The sequence below is a fragment of the Monodon monoceros genome, unplaced genomic scaffold (assembly GCF_005190385.1).
Source record: "Monodon monoceros isolate NGI ecotype Baffin Bay Population unplaced genomic scaffold, NGI_Narwhal_1 Super_Scaffold_18, whole genome shotgun sequence".
Lineage (NCBI taxonomy): Eukaryota > Metazoa > Chordata > Mammalia > Artiodactyla > Monodontidae > Monodon > Monodon monoceros.
In genome coordinates this window covers 113,343,684-113,363,747 of record NW_021703774.1, presented here as the reverse complement: position 1 = coordinate 113,363,747, position 20,064 = coordinate 113,343,684, and the positions used below count along the sequence as shown (strand labels likewise).

General features: G+C 36.5%; 2 protein-coding genes across 24 annotated transcripts in view; one reads left to right on the top strand and one right to left on the bottom strand.

The window, feature by feature from the left end:
* Positions 1-14,759, bottom strand: part of FUBP1 (far upstream element binding protein 1) — a 34,117-nt gene extending 19,358 nt beyond the window's left edge. For 5 of the 22 annotated variants that reach the window (XM_029228084.1, XM_029228085.1, XM_029228083.1 and 2 more), the window contains exons 1-15: positions 14,459-14,685; positions 8,120-8,210; positions 7,230-7,292; positions 6,384-6,422; positions 5,374-5,413; positions 4,782-4,834; positions 4,618-4,689; positions 4,436-4,493; positions 2,617-2,779; positions 2,419-2,517; positions 2,193-2,294; positions 1,846-1,948; positions 1,646-1,746; positions 1,132-1,273; positions 343-503 (exon numbers count right to left, since the gene is read on the bottom strand). In XM_029228084.1, the coding sequence (XP_029083917.1) occupies positions 343-503; positions 1,132-1,273; positions 1,646-1,746; positions 1,846-1,948; positions 2,193-2,294; positions 2,419-2,517; positions 2,617-2,779; positions 4,436-4,493; positions 4,618-4,689; positions 4,782-4,834; positions 5,374-5,413; positions 6,384-6,422; positions 7,230-7,292; positions 8,120-8,210; positions 14,459-14,578 (1,407 nt within the window). In that variant the 5' untranslated portion in view covers positions 14,579-14,685. Of the gene's footprint in view, positions 1-342; positions 504-1,131; positions 1,274-1,645; positions 1,747-1,845; positions 1,949-2,192; positions 2,295-2,418; positions 2,518-2,616; positions 2,780-4,435; positions 4,494-4,617; positions 4,690-4,781; positions 4,835-5,373; positions 5,414-6,383; positions 6,423-7,229; positions 7,293-8,119; positions 8,211-14,458 lie in introns of all 22 variants that reach the window. The other 17 variants (XM_029228087.1, XM_029228091.1, XM_029228090.1 and 14 more) reach the window with 13 other exon arrangements.
* Positions 14,760-14,826: 67 nt separating this feature from the next.
* The window catches only part of DNAJB4 (DnaJ heat shock protein family (Hsp40) member B4), a 40,039-nt gene continuing 34,801 nt past the window's right edge, over positions 14,827-20,064 (top strand). Inside the window, exons 1-2 of one of the 2 annotated variants that reach the window (XM_029229598.1) lie at positions 14,827-14,904; positions 18,814-19,023. The gene's annotated coding sequence lies outside the window, so the exon portion shown is untranslated. Of the gene's footprint in view, positions 15,612-18,813; positions 19,024-20,064 lie in introns of both variants that reach the window. The other variant, XM_029229597.1, reaches the window with a different exon arrangement.

Below are 20,064 nucleotides of genomic sequence, written 5' to 3'. Positions count from 1 at the left end.
TAAGCAAGCCCTTAATAAATAGTGACTTCCTGTTAACTGTCTCCTTCAGGTATATTCCACAATCTTCCACCAACCCTAATACCGTAACTCAAGTAATGCTATCCTCTTATTTACCCACCCTCAAGTACAAGGTTCTGAACACCTGTAACTGTGTATTAACTGGGTTATTTTCATCACTGGAAAATCTCTTCTATATTGTATGCTTCTATTATGTGACCAGACCTATAATTTTAGAGTAGAAATTAACATTTTTCTGTCCAGCACTTATAGGAACACATGAATTAATGTCTTATTTAACTAACAGGATCTGTGCTATCAATTGGAAGTTTAAAGCATACTCACACCAATCTTTTCTTCTATGAGTTGCCGAGCATAGTCTATTTGCTGTGGAGTGCCACGAATTGTAAATAACTTCATATTAGGATCTGCATTAGGTGGAGGATTTCTCTGAAGTTCTATTCTTGCACCAGACTGTTGGCTTATGCTTTTTATGGTTTCACCTCCTAAAATCAAAGCACAGTAATTTCTCTAAAGATTCAAAGGATACAGAGGAGCTATTCAAAACAAACTGGTCACAATTAAGAAGGAAGGTATGAACAGTATCCCATTTGCCAATATTCTACTAGGAGTTTCCATTTATTCTACACTTTAAATCAAATTATATGAAGCATTTCACACATTTAAGTTTTAAGACATAACTTAGTATGTCTGCACCCAACCTTAAAATGAATTATAACATCAAAATATTTGCTTCAAAGAAATTCCTTTTCTAAGCAACGTAAATATAAACTAACACAATGATTTAAAAATTCAAAAATTTAAAAACATGTCAGGAAACAGCAAAATAAACAAAAACACTAACCACTTTCTAGGTCAGAAGAAAAATTTCTTACACTAATAATTATACTGTTGGTTCCCTTCTCTAAAAGCCAATGTGATTCAAATCCCACTCTTGACTTAAGTACATATAAAGCCCTTCATTTAGGCTTTAGGTATTACTATCAGCGTAAGAACTTTTCTACTAAAACACAGCCAAAAAAAAATTATTGCTACTCATTTACAACAGCAACAGAAATAGCATCCAGAACCGTTAAATTATTAACCACACATTAATAGTTTTAAATACATTGCCTTTTCCTATTATTAATCCAGTTTTTCCAGTTGGTACAATGAAATTAAATTCCTGTAGTCCACCAGGTGGTCCCATGTTCCAGTTGCCTTGACCTCTGCCTCTTCCTCGACCACCAGGCCCAGGTCCACCAGGATTACCAGCCTAAAAGAGGGGAAAGACAAAGTCAGAAATATGCTCTTCTTTCCACAGTAAAATTATTACACATCTATTTCCCTTGACTTTCATTTTCCTAAATGAGAAGTTTAGAGAAGTTGGGACACACCTTGGCCCAAATAATCAAGAAATGACCACCACCATTTATTCCTTTTATGCCGTGGTGAATAAAGCAGTGCACTTATGTAGCTGCCGTCCTGCTCCAAAATGTTCACCTTAAAGCAATTTAAACTTTCTAGCTATTAATAAAGTATCACCAAACAGATTCTGATAAAAATAATATGGAGGGGGACTTTCACATTTAATGAAGGTATTTTTAAAATGAAAACAAAACAATGAAAATTTAACATTCTATCAAACCTGAACACTTCGGAGAAGGTCTGTAATAATTTCTGCAGCATGTTGACATCGGTCTGGAGGTCCTGTTATTTGTGCTATTCTATCTGGTGTCGTTCCGTCATCTTTAAACAAAGGAAACAAATTGGATTAATTTAGCATTAAATTAATTAATGTCAAAAGTAACTGCCACCAACGCTTAGAAAATAAATATATGTACTCACCTGGCTTAAACTGAATTCGAACACCAGCATCATTTTGTATTTTTTTAATCATCTCTCCATTTCTTCCTATTACGATGCCAACAGCAAATCTTGGAATGGGGACCTTAAGCAGAGAAGACCAAGCATTAGGAAGGCCATTTCCTGAAAAATTAATCTGCCCCAAACCATAGAAGTACTATATTTATATCAAAGAGGTTGGCAAGATACAAAGTACACATTCTGTATTTTAAGGTAGAAAGTGGGGGGGAAGACAGTACAATGTTAGAGAAGGCTATGTAAAACAAAACAGGAAAAACCTTATTTATGGACTAGCATTCAACCACTTCTAAATTGGTATTTTTACTTACATCTATTCCTTCATTTCCTCCTATTCTTGACCCATACTCATTTCGAACTTCTCTGAAACCACCTTGATCACGAATTAATTCTAACACCATTTCCTTGGCTTGCTGAAGTAGAAAAAATTACCCAATTTAGGAATCGTGTCTCAAAACACTGTAATTATTCATGCATGTGTTCCCCCTCTGCCATCCACCCCAAATCCCTCTTTGTAAAATATAAACTTGAGTTTACTTGAACTTTGTATGGGTCCCCTGTAATCCTAAGAGGTTTGTCAGCACCAGTGTTCTGAGGTCCATCTTGGATCATAACCATTTTAACTCCAGCCCGTTCCTGTTAATCACAGAAATCAGATGTATTAACAAGAGGGGAGAGGAAGGAAACGGGCTTCAAAACAGACAAAAAATAATCATTTTACAAACATAGTAATACCTGAAGTTGTTTAATAGTTTCTCCCCCCTTTCCAATGACTAATCCTGCTTTGCTAGCTGGAATCATGATTTCTTGAACCGCATTTCCTGGCCCATCACCATGATGGAAGCCAGGGGCTGGTCTTCCTTTTTCAACAATCTGGTCCAGTAACCGTTTTGCTGATCTGTTAACAAATTAATAGCCAATACAAAATAATATAATCAGGTACTCCTCCCATCCCAATTCAGGATAAGGTGGCCTAAAACTAAATTTTAACAATTAAAAGAAAATGCCATGAGTGTCAAAGACTGAAACCACACAATAAATTTTCTAGGTATCAATATATAATCAATATTTTTGAGAATAGTCCAAAATTTCCAAGACACATCCTACTTCTAAAGTTATCTCAGAATAAAGCTCATTCTTCCAAAAATTAAACGATGTGTTTACTTTTTAAAACCTTTACTTTGGTTACTCACATGTTAAAATTTATTTGTTCATTCAACAAATACTTAAGAAATGTCAACTATATGCCAGGTAATGGGGTTACCTATATTCTAGGTAATGGGGTTACAGCAATGAAATAAAAAGACAAGGTCCTTGCTGGCATGGCTTAACTTCATTAAATAAGTAAAAATAGCAGGTTAAAGAAACAACATGTCATTTGTGAAGTGCTATAAAGAAAACCAAAAGATAAGGAGGACAGGTTGTGTGTATGTATGTGAAGGGATGCTATTTTATGCAAAATAGATGAATGAACAATTCCCTGGCGGTCCAGTGGTTAAGACTCTGCGCTTCCACTGAAGCAGGCTCAAGTTCGATCCCTGGTCGGGGAACTAAGATCCCAGAAGCCGCATAGCAGGGCGAAGAAAAAAAAAAAAAGAAAAATGAATGACCTTACTAATAAGGAGACATTTGAACCAAGACCTGAAGGAAGTAGAGGAGTGACTATGAAAATATCTGGGGAAAAATGTTCCAGGGAGAAGAAACAGAAAGTGCAAAGGACTCTAAAGAGAAGCACACTTGGTGTGCTGAAAAAATAGAAAAGAGGCTAAATGGGGCTAGAAGAGAGTGAGTTGGGAGAAGAATGGTAAAATATGAAGTGAGAAAGGTGGCAGGTAAGCCAAGACATAATAAAGACACTGACTTCTACTCTAAATGGGAGGATTTAGAGGATCTTTGAGCAAAGTAGTGATATGAATTGATTCATATTTTAAAAGGATCGGTATGGCTATACTATAATTAGACAAGGCTAAAAAGAATGGAGACACATTGTGGTAATATAGGCAAATGGTGTCATAGATAAGGTGACAGTACAGAAGGTGGCAAGAAGAGGCTAAATTCCAAATAACTGGGAAGGAAAAAATGCTTATGGATAAATGAGACTTCAGAGAAAGATAAAGTATTAAAACAGAGTTTTCATACACTGAAATGAGATGAACTAGATTGAGTAAAAGAAAAAGCATGGGCTGGAAAACAATGATTCTGTTTTTAACAATTTGAAGTTTAACATTTAAAGATGTCTAGTAGACATTCAAGTGGACAGTATACTAAGGAAGCAGCTGGATATGAATCTGGAATTTAGGGAAAGAAATCAAGGCTGAAGATTCAAGCAGAGCTACCACCTTTTAAGGAGTTTTTTTGTAAAAGAGAGCAGAGAATTAGAAATGTGGGGTTTAGGGATGGTTTTCTGTTTAGAGGGATTTTCAAGCATGTTTATATGCTGTTAGAAATTTTCTAAAAAAGGGGAAAAGGAATAGCGCAGGAGAAAGTCAGTTCAATTGCAGGGACAATATCCTTCAGTAGGAAGGAAGGGCTGGAACATGATTTTCGTACTTACTGGACAGACTCAGGGGTTCCAGTTAACATACAAGACCTTTCTGGAAGGCCACCACTGTCTACAATTAAAAACAAACAAAAATCTTAGGCCAAGAAAATGTTAACAGCATCATTTTCACTAGCAACTTTAAAAATGCTAGTTTTCTTGTCACTTTGAAAATAATAGCAAGAGAATAACATTACCAGGAGCTATCTGTATTTTGCATCCAGATTCCTGTTGTATGCGTGAGATCTGTTCACCTCCTCTGCCAATTACTAGTAAGAAAAAAGAAAATTATTTGCTGAAAGATTTTAAAGTATGTTTTGATTATGTTTTTTCATAGCTTTAAAAAAATTAGATTACTTACTAAATCCAACCATCCCATCTGGAACTTTGTATTCTTCTGTCATTACAGACCTGCTAAGAAATAACAGAAACCAACATTTTCCTTCAAAGAAAGATAGATAATTTGTTTACAAATAAAAGGTAAACATAAAAATGGAAATCTAATGGCTCCTAATAGCTTAAACTAGATTTCTAGGCACATACTTAAAATACTCAAAGTCAAAATATGGGGCCTGAGTAGTTAAACCCAGTATCTTAATTAAGGTCATACACATCAAGTGAGGAAGGTATGGTGGATGCAACAGTCTGAAGGCACGAACAAAAAGGAGTTGGGGTGCAGTTCAGGAGATATCATTTTAACAGTTATTTTAATTCAGCTTAGTTCTTCTAAAGTGTGGCTAATTCCACCCATCCTTTCAAATTACAAACGAATCTCACTCAAGAAAACAGATCATTTGCTATCACCTATTTGAGTCAAGGGAAATGAGCTATATATACCAAAAAAAAAAAAAAAAGCAGACACATATTCACTATATACTAACTTGGCTGTGTTTCATATACAGTTCAACTAAAACTTGCAAAGTGCTCTTTGAAAAGCTTTTATTTGACTATACCTTTGCTGCTGATGCATCGGTGGTAACTGTGTTCCAAAAGCTACCAAAAAATTAAATAAAGTGAGAATTTAATTTAATTGACAAATATTTAACAATATAATCATTTTAAGCAATTCTAAAATCTTTCCCTGACACACAGACAACACCCTGAAGAGCACAAAATTTTATGCAGAATACTTAACACTGAGAGTGGGCAAGAAACTCAGTGAAATGGCAGACATTATTGGCAATAGCATAGAAGAAAAACTGTCCTTTTTCAAGCAGCGTAAGCAAAGATTAAGAAATGGAGCTATAACCCCTATGTTCATAGGAGCACTATTCACAATAGCCAAGACATGGAAATAACCTAAATGTCCACTGACAGATGAATGGATAAAGAAGATGTGGTACGTATATACAATGGAATACTACTCAGCCATAAAAAAGAATGAAGTAATGCCATTTGCAACAACATGGATGCAACTAGATATCCATACTAAGTCAGAAAGAGAAAGACAAATATATGATATCACTTATATGCGGAATCTAAAATTTGACACAAATGATTCTACCTACGAAACAGAAACAGACTAGTGGACAGAGAACAGACTTAAGGTGGTGGGGGGTGGTGTTGGGCTGGGGGAGGGATGGAGTGGGAAGTTGGGGTTAGCAGATATAAGCTAATATGTACAGAATGGATAAACAATGAGTTCTTACTACATAGCACAAAGAACTACATTCAATAGCCAATTATAAACCACAATGAAATATATAACAACTGTACTTCAAAAACAGCTATAAAATAAATTGAACATGTAAAATGACTTAGCAACTAAATCTTAAATTATATTGATACATGGCCATAACTGAACTGGGAGATAGGAGGTATATTTTTACAAATAAATTCATACAAAAAGATAATTTATGGCCTCCAACTAACTTCAAAGATACCCAACAAAACATAGGAACAAAGCCCTAATATTAAAATCCAGTTACTTTAACTTTTAACCCAATTTAAAATAAATACTTACAGTCATTTTGAGGAGCAACTTTCTTAGCATCTGGCTGATCTGTAAAATTAAGAGTCTTTTAATTTTTTGCCAGTAAGTACAAACATAAGACTTAGCTCCCCCATGCCCAATCAAGAATACCAATATAAACATTTACTGAAATAGCTGAGGGTATGGTTTATCATTTGAACCAAAACTGCCAAAACTCAACCCAAACACTTAGTGATCGAAAGAAAACGGCATTTCTTTCATTCTCTTCATGTTTAAAAGATGCACAGACATTAAAAAAAGTTCTTTTTTACGGAATCAAATCACTGACCTTAATGTATGTTAAGCACTTTAGAATGATACAAGACAAAGTATTTAGTCCGTTACTTAGCAAAACATCACATGCTAAAGTCTAATGATGCTTCCCACTGTAGGAACTGAAGATTGGAAGGAAAAAAACCTATCAAAATGTGAAAATTTGACATATCAAAAGTTGAGTGTATCTGACAGTGAACACAAAGCTATGAAAAATAAGTAAAAAATCACATTGCAAGGCAATCTCAATCTAAACTGTTCTACTGTTCCTAACCAAACATTTCACAGCATAAACTTCAAAAGAAACTCAAACAACTACATGACTTCATCTTTATCTACATCCTTTACACACATGAATACAATGCGTACCTTAGAATAGACAACCTACAGCTCAAAGTAGTACTACGTTCTCCTCCCCCCTTCAAACTTAAATGATTAAACATCAGAATGTTGTGCAACAAAAATTCAGACACATAATCCAAGAAATATTTGTGTCCATTTAAGAATCCACTGGTTTATTTCACGTTTACATACTGAACACAGGTAATAAATAAAAATTCCTGCCTTTAAAAGGAGAGGGCATTCCCTCCCAGTGTGTTGTACTGCTCGGACTTGTCCAAGAGCCATCTACACATAAAATAAAAAGAATACATTACATACAACATCTGAAGCATCATTAGCTCATTTTTTTTTGTATATTAAAACCTCACTATAAATGTGAAAGACACTTAAATAAAAGGAAACCAAGCACTCCTGGTCAAAAGCTACAAATACATTCTATACGCTCATTCAGAATCCTCCTTTAAAAAAAAAAAGGGCAAAAAGAAAATGTATCAAAATTCATACATCAAATCTAAAACAAAAAAATATGTGCAGACTTCTAAGTTCAGAAGGTTCAACAATTATGTTTTTAAAAAATACAAGGCACTGTTTATCTACTGTTTTAAGCCACATTTTGAGTTAAACCTGAAACACAAAACAAGGTACTAAAACAAACAAAAAATGGTATAACCTGCAACACACTAAAGTAGCAAACTATAACAACTTCAACCTTTAAAGTGAAATCTGAAATAACAAAGTAATGAGAATACAGCATCTCAGATTAATTCATGTATGATGAGAAAAACCCATGAAATGTTTCCTAAACATTTTGTATTTTTGTTTTCTTCAGTATATTAACAAGTCGTCTGTGCAAACTATCAATCTGGCACAATCCTAAAAGAGGGAAAATGATGTTCTCTAGTAAGACAAAACTGGCTGGTTAACTCAAATTTTACCTACCTTGTCTAGGTCTCTTTTCCCCCCTCTCCTTTTGAGTCCAACATAACCCTTACAATTTTAGGAACCTTATGATAAAAGCAATGTTTCAAAAAAAGAACATCTGAAAAATACTGAAAATCACTTCAACTAAACTCTGTGTAAAACAATTTAAAATATTTATGGCTATAACTTACCTCCATCTTCCAAAGGTCTTTTCTGTCCCCCATAACCATAGTCATTTGAATTCAGTGATGTACCAGCATCACCTCCAATTTTTGCTGCAATCTTAAAAAACAAAAAACACACCGTCATTAAGGATAGCATCATAACTACATTATTTCCTAATATATGCTAAATATCTATCACATAAGAAAATTAATTTGATAGACAAATTAAAATTACAGTTCAATTTATTAATATCATTAATAACTTCAGAGTTAACAAATAATCATCATCTGGAATTGCTTCTGATATATCTCTATAAAAACAAAGAAGTAATCAATTAAGAATCTTTAGAAGACTGACCAAATAACTTTGAGGAAAATATGGATCCTAATCCTATCTTCTCCATGTCTCTCTCCCATGACTCTCTGTGTTGGTACAGGGAGAACGTGAACAGGCTAAGGCTGTGCTGTCTAATAAGGTAAAATGTTAGCCACATTTGGTTACTGAGTATTTCATATGTCTAGTCCAAATTGAGGTACTTCAAGTGTAAAATGCACACCAGATAGCGAAACCTTGGAACAAATATAAAGAATGTAAAGCGTCTCAAAAATTTTTATATTGAACACGTTAAAAAGGTAGTATTTTAGATATGTTGGGTTAAACAAAACATGTAACTTGCATTATACTTCTATTGGACAATCTTTTTCTAAGGGAACGAGGAGGTGTGGAGGAAGCCTGGGAAGTTGTACATCTAAGGAAGTCTCTGTTACAGAACCACAACTCATTTCATTGTTAGAGACTTTTAACTTTTAGAGTGGGGCAAACATCGTATAAGAAACACCATCCTCGGGCTTCCCTGGTGGCACAGTGGTTGAGAGTCCGCCTGCCGATGCAGGGGACACGGGTTCGTGCCCCGGTCCGGGAAGATCCCACATGCCGCGGAGCGGCTAGGCCCGTGAGCCATGGCCGCTGGGCCTGCGCATCCAGAGCCTGTGCTCCGCAACAGGAGAGGCCACAACAGTAAGAGGCCCGCGTACCGCAAAAAAAAAAAAGAAACACCAGCCTCAAGTCATAAGTGGGGCACAACCAGGGGTTATTTACTGCATTTTTCTATGAAAAGGGAAATGGAACTAAAATTGCTGAGTGCCAGCAAAAGGCCAAACTCTGTATTATAATAAATGTTTTATACTCATTTTGTCACTGAATCATCACAACAATTCTATGAGGTACAGTATTTAGTGAGATAGATATCCATTTTACAATTGAAAACAATCTCAAGAGGTAACTTAACCAATGTTACATAGTAAGTCAATGGTGGAGAAGTCCCAATTTCTACACACCTCCTTGGCAGTTACTACAAGTGGTAATCACCAAAGATGGGTGATGGGCTCATTAGAGTTCACCACATTATTCTTTCAATTCTGAGTATGCTTGAAATTATCCATGATAAAAATTAAACAGAAAATGAAACTTTTGGTGACTGGAATTCTTCTAAAAAGGTGTTGAAGTGGAACTAAACCAAGTGCCTCAAGCTTCATTATAATTAGAAAACTGGAAAGGATAAGCGTATTCAACGACTTGAATCCAACATGTATCACGTAAGTCCTAAACATATATCAGTTCCCATATACCAAATGTATTTCCTAGGATTCCTAGGTTTCCCTTTTTCTCATCTGTAAATGCAAACACCCACCACAAAGCATATTAGGATTAAATATAAAAATGCTCAACAAAAAAGGTATACAATTATGTATTTCCTGACTTCATAGCTTTGGTCACTCTAACCTATATTAATCATCTCTCACTTTCTCAAAAGCTTATTCGAATCTTTGATCTAATTAAAATCTTATTTCTTTCCTGAAAGTTTTCCTCATCACATCTGAGAACTGCTTTTCCACCATTCAGTTTTAAAGCAATCAGCATTTGAATTGTTCCTCAGGAAATTTAACATACTGCTAGGCATTGATGTTATGAGGAAAATATTTCTGGTCCAAGGAAAGAGTTAATACTAATGAAAGAAAATGGTTTAGGCTGGTAGTACCTTCTGCAGTTAGCTTTTATAAACACTGAGTTTGCAAAGCAGCACTCCTTGAACTCCAAGGAACTTCTGCACAGAAAAAGGATATTTATTTATACCTCCCTATCCACTGAATAGTTCTAAAAATATCCAACTGAAAATAAAATTGATCTTTAGTTCACTCAGAAGAACCAGTTAACACCATCTCAAAAATTCAGAACCAATACAAAAACATTAGAGAAGAACTATTAGAAAAAATACTAACACAGATTTAATCAATTCTCCAAGATCAATAGAAAACATACACTTCCTAGGTCACTGCACAGAATTTAAGAGAAACAGTAATTCCTAAAATCCAATCTCTAACTATATAAAATTCTTATGAGACTAGTAGAATTAAGTGTAGGTAACTTCTTTGATTTTCAATTTACAGTAAAAATTCAAGCTTTCCATTTGGACCCTGCCTACTTCTCAAATGAGTAAATATTTTTTGTGCTTTCAATGTTTTAGCATTTTCCACCTTTCTTCATCAATTATTCCTAGAATCCAAGAATTCTGGAGTTGAAAGGAAATTTGAGATTATTCAGTCACACCACCTGATTTTAGAGATTAAAACGACAAGAACAAAACCACAAACAACAACACACAAAAAGCTGATTTTCGGAAGTAATTACCTAAATGCCCAAAATGACTATCTCCTAATTTTCAGTCTACATGCTTCCTTAGGCTTTGGGGTCCAACCGTGATTTGGGGTCAGTGGTAATTCTGGTTTTACTGCTTTGTGTCCTTGCCAAATTTTCTTAAGCATTTTGTGCCTCATTCATCTTCTGTGTACAAAAGAGATAAATAGTTTCTACACTTACCCTGTAGAATAGTTGTGAGAATTAAATGAATTAATATAAATATGCTTAGCACAGAGCCTAATATGTAGCATATAAATTGCCAGTTACTATGAACAAATCAGCACACTTTAATTCAACTATAAAGCAGGTTCACAAGACTTCAAATATTCAATTTAAAAAATTTAACAGGTTTTTATTTGTACTGGCCAAAGATATACACTTTGAAAGAACATAATTATTTTCAGAACAAAATTTCATTACTGCTTTAATTCATTAAAGATATCTGTTGATTCAATTCAATAATGAGTACCTACTATGGGCAAGGTCCTAATGGATTCAATTCCTATGCACCAGAAATGTGAACAGGCTAGAAATATTACTAGCCCACCACTTTATTAGCATTGTCCCCTCTTTACAGCCCAGAAATCTGTGCTTATTATCATAATCAAGCTTTGCTATCCCATCTCAAAATGTTTTAAAAAAAAAAACAACCAAACAACCCCCCCACCCCACACACACTCAAATACTAGTTTTCACTGGAGATTAATGCTAAGTAAAAAGTCAACAGTCCTATTTTATAAATTCTTCATTGCATTCAAACATAATACAGTCTGAATTACTTTCACAATTATCAAGAAAGAGATTTCAAGAATTGAGTACTTAACGACTAATTTAATAGTTGTTTAGAGGGGAAGTGATGAGGATTGATATTCTTGCATAACCTGTGATCTACCACTATACTTAGTCTCAGTCTCTGATTCACTTCTATCTTCATATAACCTTAAGGGGAAAAAAGTAGATAGCTGTATCTCAATTTTCCAGTGTTTCAAAGACAGAACTTGTTATCAGTGTGATCACTAAAGATCTAATCAAAGAATTTCAACATCACCCTGTGCAGTTACAGTTTGAAATACCCAAATACAAATTTCTAAAGTAGACAGGTTGGAAACCTAAACTAGAGAAGCAGTCTGGTGCCCCTGTGCTAGATTTAGCTCACAGAATATTATAAAAATCTGGAAATTTCACATTAAGAAAATAAGCTATTAGAATTCTCTGGAAAAAAGACTGAGCAACTCGGCCTCAATTGCCTCACGGCAACAATCAGCTAGAGTAAATGCTACTAGCATTTACTAGATAGGGACCAGGGATCCCTATCATTTGTTCTGCTTTCCTGCATAACAAAGAACTATCCAGCTGAAATGCCAATAGCTTCCCAAGCAGTATGCAGCTCTTTGAAGGTAAGAAGCTGTTCTTATACCTCTTCCTTCCAAAGAACACAGCACAATACTCTAGACAAAGAAAAGAAACTTAAGGTTAGATGGAGATTTTGGAAATATAATTCAGTATCCATTTAATATAGATAAGGAAAAAAGTATTTCAGGGATTAACCTAATTTGCCCCTTCAGCCCAAGCACTTTTCCCTATACTCCACTTACATAATCAGACAAGCAGCTCTACAACCAATATACAGAGGCACTCTCAAATGTAACCAGAAGGGGCAATTCAACTCAAATGCTAAATGTGAGAATCTCAGATTTAAGATCAATTCTGTAGAAACAATCAAATTACAGCAAAGACACTTTTAAATTTTATTACAGAAAGGGCACTGGGGCAGCTATTGGCATATAAACAGAGGACAAGAAATTCATAGTTTGAGGACAATTTCTATATTTAAAAAGGCAGTCTAAATAAGAAAATTGTCTTCAGAAGTTGTATCCACCTGTACCTTTTCTCACCTCATTTTCCACCCTCCTTCCCCCACACAACCCTATCCTCCAGTGACTTCACTCTTAGGTTCTTGTCATCCCCAAAACCCCCATACCTTTGCACATGCTGCTTCTTTCTCCACTGGTCAAACTCTCACTCATTCTTTAATGCCTTGCTTAAAATATCAGTCCTTTACTTTGGCAGTTAGGTACCCCAATCCCTGGTGTTATGTACAGTACCTGATTCATAGAACTCTAAAATGTTTATAGAACAAATGGATGAATTAACAGTGCCCATATTTTGTCTACTGTTTGAAAGCGTTAATCAGATACTTCTATTCTTTTGTCTTTGGTTCCTTGACCATCATAGCTTCCTAGAAGGCAGAAACCTAATTAACACATTTAAAAAGTCTCCAGTATTTATGTACAGTGTGTGTCACAAATTAATTCAATATGCTGGTTGAATAAAATAATTCAGCTGAGTCTTCCAATCCAATCTAATAAAACCCTTCTAACAGAGTTCCTGACATTATATAAATGTTTCAGTCACTATTCTAAACATGTTCAGAAATAGTAAATAAGAATTAGGTGAATAAATCGCAGAATTAGGGTTAATGATGACCTTCTGTTGACTCCTTGGAAAATTTCTGATTAAAAACAAGTACAGGTACATTTTTATTTATAATGTGTTCACATTATAAAAATATGAGCGCTTTGCTACATCACTACAGATTTTATGGATTTTGACTCAAAGGATCCTTTAATCCAACCGGGGGGTGAAAAATAAGTTAACGAAGTGAACTAATGTAATCAAAACATACCACAAAATTGGATTCTGATTACCATGAGCTTAACACTGTACTCTAAAAATCTCTAGCATCTAACACGCATCGTGTCATAACGAGAATATAAGATTCTTACTTTTACTTAGACACAAGTCCATACCAACATCACACGTTTTAAAATTACATTAAGGGACTATCTAATAAAGATAAAGTTCAAATAAAATCCTGGAATATAACTTTTTTTTTTTTTTTTTTTTTACAGCTTTTGTTTGGGAAAGTGGTGCCTTCAGGGCAAATGTACGCACCTACGTAATACAAAGAGGTCTGGTCAGTTTACGACTCTGAACTGAGAGGCAGATTCAAATTGAAACTTAGGGTATAATGGCCCTGAAGCCATCTTGAGAAGTAAGAGGGAAGGAACAGTAGAACACACGTAAATCCCGCCCTGAAGAGGGATTCCAACGCGGAATACGAGTGCTCGCCTCTAATTTTTCTTCCTTGAAGGTGTGAAAGTGTATGGTACCGAAAGATTAATTGCGGGAGAGCTCGAACGGGTTGGAAGCTCTAAAGACTGCTTTAATGACAGATCCCTTCCCTTACCATGGCTCCTGCGGACAGACCCTAGTCCTTTCCCAAACTCATTACTAGAAGCTTCCATACTATTGTGTAAAACTACGCGCGCTTTACCCCATGGAAGAGGATGTTCACTCCGAGGAAAAGGAAATGCTAACACCCTGGAGAAAAAAGCGCGAGTACCGCAGAAACGGGAGAAAAAAATCTAAAGCCATCTTCGCGTAGCACGCGTTGGGGTTCAAAGTGGCTTAGACACCAAGAACACAAAACCGAGTTCCAGCCTCTATTCGATATTACCAACGTGGGGAAACGTGAGTCTCGTCACATTTCAGAGGGCGGAAGGGCACTTCTTTCCTCTTCCTCATGCACGAAGAAGTAGCGGCCTACTCAGCCAACGGCCAATTACCGTGAGCTGTCGGGGTCTCGCCGCGCGGTCCAGACTTACCTGTCGGGCTCTCTGCAGCGCATCTTTGAAAGCATCGTTAACTCCTCCACCACCACCGCCGCCGCCTCCACCACCAGCTGAGCCAGACGAGGGTGGAGGCACTGTTGAATAATCTGCCATGTCTACTCTACAGTGGCCGCTACCGCTTCTTCGCAGGGACCTCTCAACCAACTGCTAAGAAAGAAAGAAAATGGCGGCCACCGAGGCTGTATCACATTCTTGTGCGACCATCGTGCCGTAGAGGGGCGGAGACTTAAAGAAGAAAATCTCGCGATGTTTTGAAGCAACGCGCTGGTGTGGGGGTGAGGCTGGAAAAAGCCAGGCAGCGAGATATCGCGAGAATTGTCTTTAGATTTCGCGAGAATGGGGTTTCTATTGGCGCCTCGTCTATGCGCGTTTTTGGGTTGAGGTGGTGCGGTTATCCCTCTGGGTTAGTGGAGAGACTGGTGAGCTGGCCGCCGTCTGCTTGAATTTTTGAAAGGCTGGAGGAAAGGAGTAGTTTCTTATCGGTCGCCGCCTCAAGGAGGTAGAATGGGTGGACTTTCCGTCCAGGGTCATTCTGTGTACTAATGGGGAAGTGGGGGATGTTGATAGGCGTAACGGCGGCGCAGCAGTGTCTAGAGCGTGCCGCCGGGAGGGCATGTGGGAGACGCGCGCTTTGGCCGCCGCGCGGTGATGCTCCCGAAAACGTCCGCCCGGCATAGCGGGAACGCGGCATGATTTTAAGGGTAGTGAAGTGTCCCTGCATTTTACTTCTAGATTGTCAGTTTTGAGTTTTGTCACAAGTGGGGATGAATTTAGGCCGGAGGCCTTCGTTCTCGAGCTGATTTCTAAGTTATTGTGTAAATTCTTTGGATGAGGCTGTGACGATATGACTGCCCTTTTCTTTACCTTTTAAAAATGTAATTGTTCCTAAAATTCAGTTTTAGCCAGACTCAGTAACCTAGTATCGTATGTATCCATGGCCAGTTTTATTGAGGTCCTTATAGATAAGAAACGGCGTCCATTTCTTGACCAAAATTGGCTTTGTGGCTTCTTCGAAATAGTTTCCCTCAGCCGCAACCTGTGAGAACTCTGATGTTTTGTATTGTCATCCCGGGACTAGATGATGATATTGATTATTTTGTTTTTTGTTATCTACTTCAGTTATCAGGTAATTTCTTTCTGGAGCATATCGCGGCACGTAGTTTACTGCATTAGTGATAGTAGTTTCAGGCCCATTAGAATGCTTTAGGAGTCGATCACAGTGATTTTACTTTTCCCCCAAATTCTTTCCCTTTAGATAACAAAGAATGAGGTAAAATGAACTTTACCAACTTTGGTATTTTGTGTTTAGTGAGTTAGGTCTCAAAGAGTACTTTGCCCATTGCTAGTCTTAGAGTAATAAAGAGAAACGTGTGCTGCAGTCTTACTTATACCTGAAATTAATGTATCCACTTGCTCAAGGCCCAAAGTAAGTCTGATAGCAATTACATGCACACAGGTACAAGTGGGCCATCATTTTCCCATAATTAGCTTTTCCTACCATTTTATCCATTTACAGCTCTGATTATGTCCTTCAGTGTGCATAGCCATCTATTTCGATTTGGGGGGGAATTTGTATTTGGAAAAGCAGTGAATGTGTTAGACTACAGATTTAAGCATAACTGGTAAAAAGAAAAACTGTATAAGCAGTGTTGGGTGGTATTGCTAAATAGGATTTCTTCAGCTGTGCTTTGAGCAAGTCTGTCCAATAAATGGCATTTATTAATCATTAACTGATTTTTTCATGTTATTAATTAGACATATACCAGTTAGTCCTGATCAACATAGTGTTAGTCACAGAGTGATATAATTTACCTCCAAAGAAATAAACTTTGTTTCATGTATACCACAATTTTAGTTATCTCTAAACATTGAAAATAAGTAAAGACCTCCATTTCTAGTTTTTTTTGGTAGAGTCTCCTGGAAGTACGGGTATTCTAGGATGGGAACCATTTGGAATCAGTCAAGATCAGGATTTCTCAACCTTAGCACTATTGACACTTTATGGCCAAGTAATTTTTTATTTTATAGCACTACTGTGCATTGTAGTATGTTTAGCAGCATCCTTGGCCTCTACCCATAGATGCCAGTAGAACCTGTACCAATATGAGAACCCCCATACCAATTATGACAACCAAAAATGTCTCCAGAGATTGCAGATGTCCCCTGGGAGGCAAAATCACTCCACAGTGAGAACCACTGGTCAGCCTTGATTGCTGCCCCTGATTTTTCCATCAAGAAGACCTATTTACCTTACTTCAGAGGTATATTCCACATTCCACTACTCTTCATCTCCACTACTCCTGAGTTACCGTCACCTCAGTCTTGGGCTGTTACAGTAGCATTCTAGTTGTTTTTTCTGCTTCCACCCTTAACATCTTTACAATTTACTTCTAAAAATTATGAAATTTTGTACAGCGAAGTATATAATGTATGTATGTAATGTCTCAAATGTAACAAGCACCCATGTATCTGCTTTCCAGGAATGTTCTCCAAAAAGTAGACCATTACCAGTACTCTTGAAGCTCAAGGGTGCCTCTACTTGAATGTATTACAATTGTTTCTTCATATAGCAGCTTAAAAGCTTTCTTTAAAACATAGATCATCTCACCTAGTCTTCTCTCCTGTTGCACTTTTTTTTTTTTTTTTTAATTTTTTTTTTTTCCTGTTGCACTTTAAATCCCATCTCCTGGAATGGCCTAAGGGCGCCATGTAATCAGGCTACTATCTAAACACTCCTGCTCCTTATTCTATTTGAGCCACCTTGCTGTCCAAGAACATTCCTGCCTCTAGGGCTTTATGCTTGCATCTTCCTCTGCCTGATTCAGATGTTCTTATAGACCTTCACATGGATGATTTGCCCTCATCATTTGGGTCTCAGTTCAGATGTCATCTCCCTAGACCATCTCTGACCTCTGTTGTGCCATTCTGCAATCACTCTCCAATTACCATGTTCTCTTTATAGAATTTATCGGAAATTATGTCGTATGTGTTTACTTGTTTATTGTCTGTCTTCCATTAGATTGTAAACTGCTGGAGAGCAAGGACCTTGTCTGTCTCTACCACTGACTAGTCCCTAACACATAGTCTTAGCTTTCTAGATATTTGTTGAATGAATGAATGTCGAAAAAAATCCATCTCTACATTTTAGTTGATTTTGTGACCTTGGTCAAGTGAACTTAGACTCTGTGTCTCAGATTTCTCATCTACATAATGATCATAACCTGCATTGGTATCCTCAAATGAGGTATCTCTGTGAGCTCTTCAGAAACTGGAAAGTGCTATCAAATGGAAATTGGCTTTATTAAACATAGAATTTGGCTTCTGGTATTTCATAATTAGGAAAGGATAATCCGTGGTACTCCACTTCTATAAATTTTTTGGATTAAACATCTATGTTCAAATCTTAGTTTTGGTAAAACCCAGGATCTTGTAACAGCAACTGAATTGTAGGAAAACTATAACCAGTGACTTGATTTGGTTATATGTGAATTAGTTCTGAGTCCACTCAGTCTTCTCAAAGCCATTTGTAGTTTGCTGGTTACTCTAGATAATTTCATTATAACTGATGAAATCAGACTTTTCTTGACTAAATGCATTTCCCTTTGCAATGTAAATCCTCTTAAAAGTGGATGTATCATAGCTAATCTAAAACTGGTTTTTTGTGCTTTGAGAGATTGGCTAAATTTAAAGCTGAATTCTATTTTATAGCACTGTCTTATCATAGAAATTAGTATTCCATATTTCATTCTCAGGATGAAGCAAAAGTCAATGTTTTTAAGCTTATAAAAGTCTAGCTGGGGCATTCAGTTTTATCAAATAACAGAGTAAAAAGATTAGTAAAGATAGTACAAGTTGGAATGTACTGGCAACATTCTTCATTTTACCTTCTGATTTATTGGTTACCAAATGACTGATTCTTTCTCAGCATAACTTTCCACTGTTGGATTAGTTAAATCTGTGTGAAATAGTAACAGATTCTTATTTTATAGCTATTGGAGAAAAAGTCCATTATAGCTTTTTGGATAGGCATTTTAGAGTGGCAGAATTGTACAGACTTCCTCCCTCATCTTTATATCTATCACCCACCTCCTAACAACTCTTAGCCAAAAGGAGCTGATAACTTTATGCTGTATTCTGTGTGTCATTTGAACCAGGCCTGTATTTTCTCAGTGCACAGTCACAACAGATTCAGGTTAAATGTGAGGAGGAAAGTGGCCAGTTAGTTCAAAGTAAAGTAAGTGGTCCAGGATGTTGTTTTAGGGTATTTGATCATTAATGTTGGTCATTGGTCTTAATGACTTTTGTATCCTTTCTGATTGAGTTTGTAGGATTCTGTTTCAGACTGTGTGAATGGAAGCAAGAACTATCAGTACTTGCATTACAAAGGACAAAGTTGTTAACACAAATGTAACTTGGGAACTTTGTGGAGAACAACAGTTTGACTAGTGTCTGAAACTGGAGGCAGCCCCATGTAGTGAAAAGAACTCTGGACTTGGTCCCAGAGGATCTAGATTCAAGTCTGACCCATGTGCCCTTTGGTAAGTCACATAACTTCCTTTTACCAGCATACCAGAGACGGCAGTTTAATCTGTTTTTGAAAAGTAAACGATAATAAAAATGTCTTATGTTTTTACACCATGATTTCTGTCTTTTCTCTTTCAGAAGTCACCATAGTATCATCTCATCCTCAGTTATTAGAAATTTCTTCTCTGATTTGGATGTCAGATTTAATAGTATGTCCTGATTGAAAGGCTGTTAGAGCATTGACAAATCCTCTAGGATATTGCTCGTGACCATTGATTTGCCATAAATCCAGCCTTTTGCCATCCTTGTCATTCCCACCTACTCATAACTGTAGAGCCCTTGGGCCTTTGCACATATCTTTCACTTTGTCAGGAACACTCCTCACCTCTTCCATTTCACTGTTGCCTGTTGAAAATTTTCCATTTTTCCAGAAAACCTGTCCAGAACTATCAAATTTAGGGATTCCTATTTGTATTCATGTACCATATCATGGTAATAATACCATAATATCATTTATTGTTTAGAATTCCCACTAGATTATAAGGTTCATGACAGTAAGGGCTATGTCTTTTTCTGTGTCTTTACTGCATAGCACACTCTAAAGTGCTATATACTGGGCACTGTAAGTGCTTTACATGTATTTTATTCATTTATCCTCACATTGGCTTTATGAGATAGGCGCTATTAAAATCTCCATTTTGCTGGGGTACAGATGAGCTAACGAATTTGCCCAGGCTCACATGTTAGTAAATGTTAGAGCTGAGATTTGAGCCTAGGCAGCCTGACTTGAAAGAATGGAAGAATCTATTAAAAATCTATGAAATGTATCTCTTTGTAATTTCTAGGGTATGAGTCACAATTTGGTATTTCTTACTTGGATGTTTAAAATATTTGCATTAGTTTTTATCAAGACTTAGGATAAAATTCTTCATGGGAAGACAACTCTTAATGTAAGGTAATAAAAGTAGATTACTTACAAAATTTAAAAAACCCGTGTGTTGTGTAACATTATAGAAGCTTGTTTCTCTGTATTGCTAATTGCACTGGGTGAATTA